At 41.3% G+C, this 12797-nt stretch overlaps 1 protein-coding gene across 1 annotated transcript; it reads right to left on the bottom strand.

The window, feature by feature from the left end:
• Positions 1-393: 393 nt before the first annotated feature.
• On the bottom strand, positions 394-12127 carry dcaf12 (DDB1 and CUL4 associated factor 12). Its single transcript, XM_058415543.1, has 9 exons — positions 11772-12127; positions 6422-6712; positions 6024-6299; positions 5852-5912; positions 4069-4262; positions 3910-3975; positions 3645-3807; positions 3368-3546; positions 394-1951 (listed from the first exon to the last, which is right to left on the bottom strand). Exons 1-9 carry the CDS (start codon positions 11826-11828, stop codon positions 1793-1795), a joined length of 1446 nt encoding a protein of 481 aa, XP_058271526.1. The 5' UTR covers positions 11829-12127; the 3' UTR covers positions 394-1792.
• Positions 12128-12797: the final 670 nt, after the last annotated feature.

Here is a 12797-nt window from a genome sequence, read left to right as displayed (position 1 = left end):
AGATGCAGTTTCGGAAGAAAACAGTGAACGCATATCAGCTGTTTTTTTTGTTTTTTTTACTTCTGTAAATGTAGCATCATTTCTCTAAGTGTGCGAGAGAGAGAAAAAAAATCTATTTACAAACGACCTTCTTTTATCTATAAAATAACTACTAACAATAGAAGTGTTATTAAACATGCGCTGCGGCTGCATAACGGTAGTCCAGCGTTCACGCGCATTGCTGAACTGCGCTGTGCGCGTTCACGATGCGACGGTCCCGAGTGCACGTTCACCCTCCCCCCCCCAACCTCTAATAAACTTATGCTTGCTATTGTACCCTAATGCTTAAAAAAACCTAAATAAGTTCTAAGAAACAAATAAAGACACAATCCAAAACCCAACATGGAAGAAAAATACATCAATAGACTTTTATTCATTATTTTCTCTTTAAACAGGTTCTTGAATTGGTTTGCCTTGTTTCACATATTTTTTTTTCCAGACTCAGCAAGTTGTAAAAACACTCAGGTAGTGTGTATAAAAAAAGAGGGCACCACCAAAATAATGACGGTTAGTCCACACACACACACGTTTTCAAACATTTACATAAAATGTATTCTCTCTCTATAAGATTTCCAAATATGTGTACACATTTATATATAAAATACATTTTAAAAGTGATGGTTACTCGTTTAATATAGGGTCTTAACCGCGATCTGTTCTATTTGTTCTAATTTTTTTTTCTTTGCAATGATCCATAAAGGTTTCATGTTTAAAAAGAAAAGTCGACTCGCAAAAGTCTTTCACAGAAAGACTCAGGAAAGGCAACGATGTAACTGACTACTGCTCTGCCTCTGCTCAAAAGAAGAAGAGGAGCTGAATCATCTTCATCCTGACTGGAGCTTAGAAGCAACACTGCTAATGAACATGATTGTACTTCAGCAGCACGAGCGCTAGTGACATACAAGGGCAGGAAATAAATTATAGCTGCTGAAAAGAAAAACAAAACATTACCAATGTGATGTGTGCGTTAGTCTTACTCACAAAGCAAAAAGACACAATCCAAACAAAAATCATACCTCACCCACTATCAGAGGAAACAAACAAACAAAAACAAACAAACAAAAAAAATATCCGCTGACGGTCATGTCCATGTTTCGTTTCGGCATCATCTCTGGGCTTTTGTCTGTTTGCAATAATCAGTCCAGTGATCATCATGGCATAATATGGCACAACAAAATTAAAAGATAAGTTCTGCTACCAAACAGTCTTTTTTTTTTTTTTGTTTGCTCTTCTTCCATGTACTTCAGTCCACTGCAAGCAAGAGCGTGGCAGATCATGGGCTCATCAAATAGTCCATAACAAAATAACAGACTTTCTCTCCAAGCCTCCAAACTTCAAGACGCATTACACGAAACGCTGCGAAACAAAACATTACAAACCAAGCGAACATCCAAGATCCTGGAGAGGCTGTTAAATAGTTTAATATCTTTACAGCTTGTCAGAGATCTGAAGTCAGAGTCTCTGACTGAAGACTAGGTCTGAGCACAGGCCTCGATGCTGCTCATAAACTCTGCTTTGTCACACACTGAAAAGAAACGAGGAGCCAAGAAAGACAGGACATAAACGAGAAAAAAAGAGGCAGACAAAATTTTACTAATATACAACATTTAAAAAAAACGGAAGAGAAGCATGTTGACGCTCCTGAGTCCAGTGAAAACAGAAATGGACAGATGAATGGAGACAAACAGAGAGCTGCAATGATGACATGTAGGTATGGTGAAGTTTGACAGGGACAGCGAGAGAGTGGAGAAAGCTAGCTCCAGAGCCCAGCATAGTTTCCGTGTAGCCCAGAGCAGAGAGGTCCACCGGCCACAAACAGCTTGGTTCCAGAGTCATCGTAGCAATGTGTGTAGACAGCGTTCGGAAAGGAGCTGATGTCTGAGAAATAGCTTCTCCACGTTTCGTCATGGTTCTAGGAGAAAGAGGACAAAAAAAAAAAAAAGAGAGAGGACAGTGATGCTTATGACCCTTATCCAAAATATCCTGAAGGTTTCAGGACCATTCTTCTTAATAAATCTCTCAAATAAATCAGCATCAGTTTGATCTTGGACAATCCCTTAATCAGAAATCATCATTCAGGCTTTCAAAAAACATTTTAATCAAGTTATTGGGTCCTCTGTGTAGGTTTCCCAAGACCAAATCTGTGGGCCAAGAAGAGTAACACATTTTATCTCGATCTAGTTGATTTGCTTTTGCGTTAAAAGTGACATTGGTGGCAAAAGACAGAAACAAACAGAAAGAAAGAACAAGATTGAGTGAGTGATTGAGACAGAGGCTGTTTACATGTGGCATTAACACGTGTTCTGCGTCATCGCACTGAATGTGGTCAAGTGCCAAGTATAGGTGTGAATGTAATCAAAACGTGTTGTGGTCTAATCACTCAAACCACAATCTGCGGTGGTCAGATAAAAACATAACGTTTATAGTGTGTATAAACATAAATGCCTCTTGAGGCTTCACAGATAGCAACAGAGAACCAACCAATTACTTATAAAGCTACTTGATAAAAATATTTAGTTATTGTGGACATCGCATTCGACAGTAGAGGATTTCTGCAGCTAGGCTAAAGGATAAAGATGACGCAATAACAGCCGAGACACAAGCAGCTGCTTTTCCTAGTTTCAATCATCTCATCGCTCATTCATTTAAAAGCTTCCTCAGTGTACGACACACTTAAAATGTTTGAAATGATCCCATAAAAGTACACGAGACACTAAGACATTTCTGCCTGGAAATAAATGCAGTGGAATGCTGCTGTAAAAATGCGTGTGACAGCCTTTCTCCAGTAGAAACGATGTATGAAATCCGATCGCTGGAGACTCATTCGTAATGCCAGGTGCGAAGGGCTACATCTCTCGGCTGGGTACTGGTGAGCCGTTCACCCAGGACGCGTGTTAATGTGAGACCGGAAGACAGACGATCAGAGAGACAGACAAGCAGGCAGAGAGAAAGACAGAGTATGAGAAAGCCCAAAAGAGAGACAAAGGGTGAAAGGGAGAGACAGACAGAGAAAAAAACAAACAAACAGGGAAATAGAGAGACAGGCAGGGCAAAATGATTTTTTCCCCCTCTATGTATTAGCATTTTAAATCATGTTCTAAATAGGTCCTTCGTGTGCAGTTCACTTCCCTGTTCTAATATTGTTAATTACTAGTCAGGGTGATGAAATAAAAAGCATAATTAAAATGCTCGGCGGTCGAATCAGTCTAAGAAAACATGCGATTCTATGCAAGGCGAGAGTTTTCCCATGCCCCGGATTTATGTCTAATACACATATACCTGAATATGCTTTACATTATATAAGATGATACAACAAACAGCTCTGTACCAGCCAGCCTCTCCCCGTGGTGAGCTTGAGGATGCCGTCTGCAGGGGTCTTCCGGTACCCGCCGGGTGAACTGGACGGACCGTCGAGGAAACGTTGAGCCCTGATGTCGTAGAAGAGCAGGGAGCCTTGGCCTGTGCCTACTGTCACTATGTGCTCGTAGAAGCTGACGGAGCGAATTCCTGTCCACACGTTACATGAATGCGTGATTTATTAACGACAAAAAAAAAAAAACGCTGATAAGAGAGTGTGATTAAATAAGTGTGATCGTTGAACATACCACTGCCACGTTCTCTGGAGCTCACAGACTTTATGTTTTGGGAAGACTGCCGAGGATCGAGAAAGGACACGTGTGCCTGGGAGCCGACCGCATACACAGACCAGTCCAGTCCGTATGCCAGGCACACGTTCTCCTTGCAGTAAGGAAGCTTTGTGGAGAGCTCCTGAAAACCGAGAACGACATAAAAAGTAGAACAAGATAAGAATATTTACAGGAACAAAAGAAAGAGAGGGCGATGCAGCAAGAGAAAAAAAAAATACTCTACCTTACACAGGTTATCCTCGGCCTTCCATAAATGAAAATATCCGTCTAGAGATACAGCACCCAGCTCCTGATAGAACAAAAGCAATGTATATGCGTTTATAAAGAGAACGCTTAGAATTGAATAAATCAATGATATGAATCAATGAGGACAGAGACTGACCTTATGGCTGTTATTGAAGGCTAGGGCGCGCACTTTGCAGTTGTACGGGTGGGTGTATTCCTTAGGGATGTCTTTCAGGGCACGGTGGGAGATGTGGGCATAGCTGGGAACCCCTTCCTCAGCCTGCTGTTTCTCTGCCAGACTTAACACCTCTTCAGAGACCTCCCACAGACCCATGGAGCCATCCCGAGAACCTAACACAAGACGGGTCAATGAGAAAAGATTTGATATGCGGTCAATGAAACGCTCTACAAAGAGAAGAATGCAACACAGAATGTCAAAATAAGAACGTATCGTGTGGTCAAATTTCGATTAAAAAGAAAGAAAGAAAAAACTTCTGACTTTTCTAAACTAAAATATGTTTAGTGTATAATATATTGAGTGTATAAACAAGAAATCTGGTATCATGAAAATCCTGTGAATTTAGAAAAAACGTTCATATCCTATTCGTTTGCTCCTGACTGTGCATAAATTCACACGGAAGACGAATGTAACTCTCGACTTGATTGATTTATAGGGATTACTGTACTTTTACATACACCAATCAGGTATAACATTATAACCACCTGTCTAATATTGTGTTGGTCCCCTTTTTGCTGCCAAAACAGCCCTGACCCACTGTGTATTCTGACCCCTTTCTATCAGAACCAGCATTAACTTCTTCAGCAATTTGAGCAACAGTAGCTCGTCTGTTGGATCAGATGACACGGGCCAGCCTTCGCTCCCCACGTGCATCACTGAGCCTCGGCCGCCCATGACCCTGTCGCCGGTTCACCACTGTTCCTTCCTTGGAGCACTTTTGATAGATACTGACCACTGCAGACCGGGAACACCCCACAAGAGCTGCAGTTTTGGAGATGCTCTGATCCAGTGGTCTAGAGATCACAATTCGGCCCTTCGTCAAACTCGCTCAAATCCTTACGCTTGTCCATTTATCCTGCTTCTAACACATCAACTTTGAGGACAAAATGTTCATTTGCTACCTAATATATCCCACCCACTAACAGGTGCCATGATGAGGAGATAGTCAGTGAAGTTCACCTGGCAGTGCTCATAATGTTATGCCTGATCAGTGTATATGGAATATACTGTCAATATACCGATTATCATTATTAAATATTAAAACTATATTTTTGCCAAAATAAAGTCCACTTCTGCCTTTTACCCAGATCAATCATTTTGAGTCAAAATAAAGTCCACTTCTGCCTTCCAGTCTTCATCGACCATTCTGTGCTCGCAGCTGTCTCTGCACTTTTATGGATTTTTGTGGCTGTCACTAAATGCAAATGTGCTACACTTGGTGATAAACATTTGCACAGAAAGAAAATCAGCCTTTCTAAAACTTGACCTCAAAATCTTTGCTTTATTTGGATCGCACAAACATTTACACATGACTTAAATGGTTGGGAATTATTATAAAGGAGCACATGTTCCCATTTACCCCCCACCCCTCATATCTTATAGTTTTTGCGTGTCTGTATACATTTGCATCACTGAGCGATTTAATAAATGGAGGCTGATCAGAGCTGATTTAGTGAAGCTGCCTTTTTAACACTGCAGTCAAAAAACAATTGTTACAGCTGAATAGTTGCCATGATCATGTAGAAACCATAAGCATTCATATTGTGTGAGCTTTTTAGTTCATGTCAGCACAAACAGTGCTTTAGGCAGCATTCTTTTCTTTATGAAAAACGCCAGTCAGCTGCTGTTTTTCTATTGCCCAGGTACACAGATTTGTTGAATGAAGGATTAAATCTGCCGAGCAGACAGCCATTAATGTTACCTGATACAGCCATGGTGTCACTGATCCAGGCAATGGAAAAGATCCAGTCATTGTGACCATCCTGAAAACAAACAAACGAAAAAGAGTTATATTTTTCTTAAACTTAAAAAAACATAAAACATTTTTTTCTTTAGCATCTGTCAAGGATGTCAAGATGTCAAGGCAGACTCACATCGCCAACGCAGACGGGGTCTAGCGTGGGTAGTCGATAGACAGCCAGGCTGTTCGGGTTATCTCCTCCGGTGGCCAGTAGAGTGCGTGATGGGTTGAGCTCGATGGCATGGATACCACAGCCCTGCTGGGCATCCAGTCCACCAGCTAATCCTGGGTTTTGAAAGACCGGGTTGCCCATCACACTCATGCCCAGGGAGCCACCACCCTGTCCCTCTCTGTCCTTCAACATCGGGATCCGTGTTATCTGGCCCGTGAGCACGTCAACCACAAACAACTAAACACAAAGAAAACAATGCAATGTAATATTTAATATCCTAAATATTACACGGCTCATCATTCAGTAACGCTTTCCCTGATTAGCACGGTGCTACAAATGGAAAAGGTTTCAAATCTCACCGTGTTGCACTTGGTCCCACACACCACCTGACGCTGGTTGAGCCACTGAGAGGCGAACACCTTATTGAGGCAGCCCAGGGAGAATTCACGTTCTCTGAGGATTCCTGGGATGCGTCCTGCTGCAAAGCCACGTAAGCTGCGCTGGAACCTCCACTCGTGCTGCTTCTGAGGACGAAATTCCCGTCCGCGGATGGCGGACACCATTGACTGACGGCCCTGCCACCATTGCTGGGCATGACGTGATGATGAGGATACGCGGACACGCTTATATACAGACTGGCACCAATCAAGCTGTCGAGGGGAAAGATAACAAGCTATAATCATATTACATTTAACCCGCTGAAGACTTTTACAGAAATTGACAAAAAATGATAATGATAAGTTATTTAAAAGATCTCACACACTTCCACGATTATGTAGTAATAACATACTCATGTGTTAATCAGCCATTAGACCAGATTATACACTATATTACCAAAAGTTTTGGGACACGCCTCCAAAACATTGAATTCAGGTGTCGTTTTTCAGGGGTTGGGCTCGGCCTCTTAGTTTCAGTGAAAGGAACTCTTAATGCTTCAGCTTCATACTAAGACAATATTTCGGACAATTTCATGCTCCCAACTTTGTGGGAACAGTTTGGGGATGACCCCTTCCTGTTCCAACATGACTGCACACCAGTACACAAAGCAAGGGCAATGAACACATGGATGAGTTTGGTGTGGAGAAACTTGACTGGCCTGACCTCAACCCGATAGAACACCTTTCGACTGAAGTAGAATGGAGACTGTGAGCCAGACCTTCTCGTCCAACATCAGTGCCTATCACAAATACACTTCTAGTGGAATGGTCAAAAATTCCCATGAACACCTTGTGAAAAGCCCTCCCAGCAGAGTTGAAGCTCTTATAGCTGCAAAGGGCTGGTCAACGCCATATTACATTCATGTGCATGTAAAGGCAGACATCCCAAATCTTTTGGAAATATAGTGTATCTAACAATTAACCATGAACTATGTTTATTAGTGATAAGTATTTGGGCCAAAAATAGTCAAAAAACACAATCAGCTCTAAACTGTCTCAAATCTGACATGTTAAAAAAATAACAAACGATGATCATTAGAAAATATTTGTCATTTGCTTAAACACTAAGAGGCAACAGAACAGTGAAAGTGTCATTTATATGATCTTTAGACAACCAATTTGTAAAAGCACTAAATAGAAAATGTACTGCTGTGTTTTGTTCACTGCACGTTTCTGCAGGATCGCATAAAAATCCACCATCCAGCTGATTTTTATATCGAACTGCACAGCTGCTAAAATGAAATCATTTATCACTAAAGCAGACGGGAAAAAATTCTGCACCGGTACCAATATTCCAAAAGTAATAAAGCCAAACCACTCATCTTACACATGTCCACCTCAGTGACCTATATCCAAGCACCCAGGTGAGAATCTTAGGAATGTCTATAAAAAAATATCTGCACAAAAGAATGTAATGAAAGAAGACTAATCCTGGTATGTGTGTATAATGTGCTGGAATATCGATTCAATAAACAGCTAAAAGAGCTCAGGCTGGCTTCGAGTCATTTTCTTTCCTTTCATGCAGACGCCAGGTAACAAAAACGCAGGTAAATGATCATGCCAGAGCAAGCATGCTGTGATGAAGTCATATGTTGTTTATTGAAGAGCACCTTTAAAGTGGAAAAAAACAGTTGGCCAGACAGTGGACAATCGAATAAAAATCCCAGGTATCCATATCGTACATCTGTTTGTTTTTGCTTCCTGCCACATAACACTATTTGTGAAAGAAACATGAGCTCATGAGCTCTCAGGAGGTTATCAGGTGATTACTGATAGGAAGCATTTCCCTTTAGGTGCATACAATATGACAAACAGCCAGAGATTTAAAAGAAACCTTGTGATGATGACGACAAAACAGAACGGAACAGAACGCAACCTGGGTGAAGATTTGAGTATTCAGAGAAAGGGCTATCCCTCTGTACAGGCCAAAACAGAACGCTGTGTTCGGCTGCTGCTAATTTTTTATGACCGGATACAAACACACCCACACACTGACGCGACTGAACATGGCAGGAAAGGGTGTGACATTTAAAAGCTTCTGGCACAATGCACAATGGTTTACATCATCTATGCTGCATGGATGCTGAACATCTGTAAGAAAAATAGTAAAGTGTAGGATCCTGGAGGATTAAACTAGACATTTTAATTATCTACAGCTGTTACACTCTTTACATAACAAACTTACACTATATTGCCAAAAGTTTTGGGACGTAAGCCTTTACATGCACATGAATGTAATATGGCGTTGGCCCCCGCCCTTTGCAGCTATAACAGCTTCAACTCTTCTGGGAAGGCTTTCCACAAGGTTTAGGAATGTGCTTATGGGAATTTTTGTTCCATTCCACTAGAAGTGCATTTGTGAGGTCAGGCACTGATGTTGGACGAGAAGGTCTGGCTCACAGTCTCTGCTTTGATTCACCCTAAAGGTGTTCTTTCATGGTTGAGGTCAGGATTCTGTGCAGTTCCTCCACACCAAACTCACCATCCATGTCTTTATAGACCTTGTTTTGTGCACAGGTGCACAGTCATGTTGAAACAGGAAGGGGTCATCCCCAAACTGTTCCCAAGTTGGGAGCATGAAATTGGCCAAAATGTCTTGGTATGATGCTGAAGCATTAAGAGTTCCTTTCACTGGAACTAAAGGGCCAAGCCCAACCCCTGAAATCAATGTTTTAGAGGGGTGTCCCAAAACCTTTGCCAATACAGTGTATATTAACTCAGTATTGTGAAGCTGTAGTTTTCTGTAAATGCTACAGAAAATGGAAGGTTCTGGATGTCAAGAGGAAGAATGTTATCTGAATCTGATTCTGTCAAAAAAAAAAAAAAAACTGAATGTCTCTTCAAATTATTTCTAACTGGATACACCTCTTCTCCAACCAATCAACGTTTGGCAGATGCACAGAAGCACAGATACACACATGGGAGGCCTGCGTGCTAGCACGTCTCTGCGTGACACGTTTACCCAGTATTTATACCCAGAAGGTATAAACCAGGCTTTTCTGCTATAAAAAGGTATTCTGTCACTAACCTCTCTTTTAAAGTTAACTGCAGGGGTGCAACATGCGAGGTGTAATCATGACATGATGATGCAAAAGAGTGACAGTGTGCATTGTGGAATTGTGTATTATATCACCATTCTATTAATTATGGATTTAATGCAATGGAAGCCGCCATTTTAGTCGGCTTTGACAGGCTGGAGCTCATTATGTTTATATTCCTCGTGTCAAAATCTATGGAAGAATTTATATTTTTTCTTACACTCATTTTTAAGATATGGTGAACCTGTACTACATTTTGTTTACAATATTAAACCTCTGCTCATACTTTAAGTTTAACACAGGCAAAAATGCACTGCAAAAAATGTGTTTATGGCTCAGAAAAAGAAAAAAAAAGGAGCCTTTCAGGTATCATTTTCCTTCAATTAAATTCTGTTAAAATTTTCAGAAGTAAATTAACTTGTAAACACAATATGGTGAATCGAATTGTATTGATATCACCTCTAACAGCTTCCCATGCAAAGACTTCAGCCTTGAAGAAAAACAACTGACTGTTACAAAGCACTGACACTGGAGACTCCTTCCTTAAATGTTAAATAAAGTGTCTCCTTATTCATTTAATTGTTATTTTTTCTTCAATATTTAATTTTCAGTCAAAGACAGTGTTTTCCATTGAATGTCACTGGTGAGTGAGGAAAGAAGCTTTTTGTTTTTAAGAAATAAAAGACAAACCTGACCATCACTAAGCACATCACAAATATTCCAACATAAACATACAAATGTTTTGGGACACCCCACCAAATCACTGAATTCAGGTGTTGTTTTTCAGAGGTTGGGCTCGGCCCCTTACCTCCAGTGAAAGGAATTCTTAATGCTTCAGCATACCAAGACATTTTGGACAATTTCATGCTCCCAACTTTGTGGGAACAGTTTGTGGACGACCCCTTCCTGTTTTAACATGACTGCACACCAGTGCACAAAGCAAGGTCCATTAAGACATGGATGAGTGAGTTTGGTGTGGAGGAACCTGACTGATAGAACACCTTTGGGATGAATTAGAGCAAAGACTGCAAGCCAGTCCAAAACTGGGACGTCTGCCTTTACATGCAGATGAATGCAATATGGAGTTGTCCTGCCCTTTGCAGCTATAACAGCTTCAACTATTCTGGGAAGGCTTTCCACAAGGTTTAGGAGTGTGATTATGGGAATTTTTGACCATTCCACTAGAAGCGCATTTGTGAGGTCAGGCACTGATGTTGGATGAGAAGGTCTGGCTCACAGTCTCCGCTCTAATTCATCCCAAAGGTGTTCTGTTCAGGCCAGTCAAGTTGGTGCACAGTCATGTTGGAAGAGGAAGGGGTCATCCCCAAACTGTTCCCACAAAGTTGGGAGCACGAAAAGCATTAAGAGTTCCTTTCACTGGAACTAAGGGGCCGAGCCCATCCCCTGAACTCAATAATTTGAAGGGGTGTCCCAAAACCTTTTACAACAGTGTATTTAATGTGTTTAAGGACACTTTAAAAGAAACTTGTAAGCAATAAAAGTGCCGAAAGTTTCCGTGTTCACGGAAGTAAAGATCACTGATTCATACACAAACAATTAACCAATAAATACAATACTGGATTAACACCAAGCACTGCTAACGTTGTCTAGCCACCACAAATGATCTGATAACGTAAAGCCTAGAAATGTACCTCTTTTATCAACTTTATTTATTTATTTATTTTATTTTATTATTTCTTCCCCACATCTAGCTAGATAACTCAAAGATAACCCCGCAACTTCATTATTTATTAACTAGCGTCTCAGGTATATGCTAGCACGTTAACCTAAGCTAATCGGGGTCAGAGGTGTTAACCTAGTTACATAACCGTTAGCTGGGATAATTAATCATTCGGTTCACTCGAGGTGTCGGTTCACACGAGGAGTCGTTTACGTTTAAATGCATTTATTTTTTAACTTGTTCACAAGGAATACTCGCAATAATACTACAGCACGAGCTAGCCGGTCACTGTTAGCAACAGTCCAAGGAATCTTGTTGTTGTTGATATTATTATTATTATTATTATTATGGTCTAGATAAATTGGCCGATATTAGATGCATGTTGTTTTGCTAGAAAAACATCTTTAGAGAGTTGTCAGTTAACGTTAAGCTCGGCTACAGTTCATAATAACCAGCTAAAAACAGCGCTGATGCTAGCTAGTGAGCTAGCTAGCTAGCTGAACGGCGCTAATGCTAATTGCATCCAGTAGCCCGGTTTTTAGCTGAAACCTACCTGTTGTTCCTTGAGCTCCCCTGCCTTCCTTTTCCTGCTAACTGTTTTTCTCGCCATAATCCGACACACACAGGTCCCTCACCCACATGGAGGGCAGTACGGGCGACGCTGGGAAGTGGGGCATATAACGGCGCTGGCGGCGGGTGGTTTTATTTAAGTGATGTGGAGATTGATGTCCTCTGAGGCCTTGTCAACTAGCCGGAGTTGCTATGGCTGGAAATGTTTGTGCTTCGTTACTCACTCCTCCCCTCGCCGTGACGTCATCGCCTTCTGGTATTGTTTTTTTTGTATTTTCTTACATTACTCAAACGTCATCACCAACGACAGCGCCGGGACGGTACTGTCACCACTCGATCCGTACTGCGCATGTGCGGAAATGCGCCGGGCAGTTTATTTATGATAGTGTTGTTATAATACCACTAAAAAGGCAGCAATTTCGCGCATGCGCACTGTTTCCCGAGCGGATCGAGTAGTGACAGGTACCCAAGTCGAGCGTACGGAGAAAAAAAAGAATCTATTTTCCACCCGTATTCAGATACGTCTCCTCTTATTGGCTAACAGCTTGCGCCGTCATAAACGCTGTGCACTGATTGGACAGTTTATCGGCAAGGACCACGTTTTAACCAACCGTTGAGTTGTAGGCGGGACGTACCTGTGTGTACCATATATTTACAATGCGATAGACGTATTTCACCACGTGACAGGTGTCCACAAACCTTTGGCCATATCGTGTTTGCATAAATACCCTTATTGTCCACTTTAATAGGAACAGCTGTTTATTTACGCGGCTATTCAATCAGCCAATCATGTGGAAGCACTGAAATGCATGACATCATTCAGATACAGGTCAAGATCTTCAGTGCTTTGTAACAGTCAATCTGGATTAAAACTATAAATAAAGCAAAAATATAATCCGGTCTTTGGAATCTCAATTTTCCAGACGGCCAAGAAAATTGGACTGGTGGTGTATGTCAAACTCATCTCCATTTATGGCACCTACATCAACTATCTCGACCACAAGCGATA

Source organism: Hemibagrus wyckioides, linkage group LG18, assembly GCF_019097595.1.
Source record: "Hemibagrus wyckioides isolate EC202008001 linkage group LG18, SWU_Hwy_1.0, whole genome shotgun sequence".
NCBI classification, from domain to species: domain Eukaryota; kingdom Metazoa; phylum Chordata; class Actinopteri; order Siluriformes; family Bagridae; genus Hemibagrus; species Hemibagrus wyckioides.
This window is presented reverse-complemented; position numbering and strand designations above follow the sequence as displayed.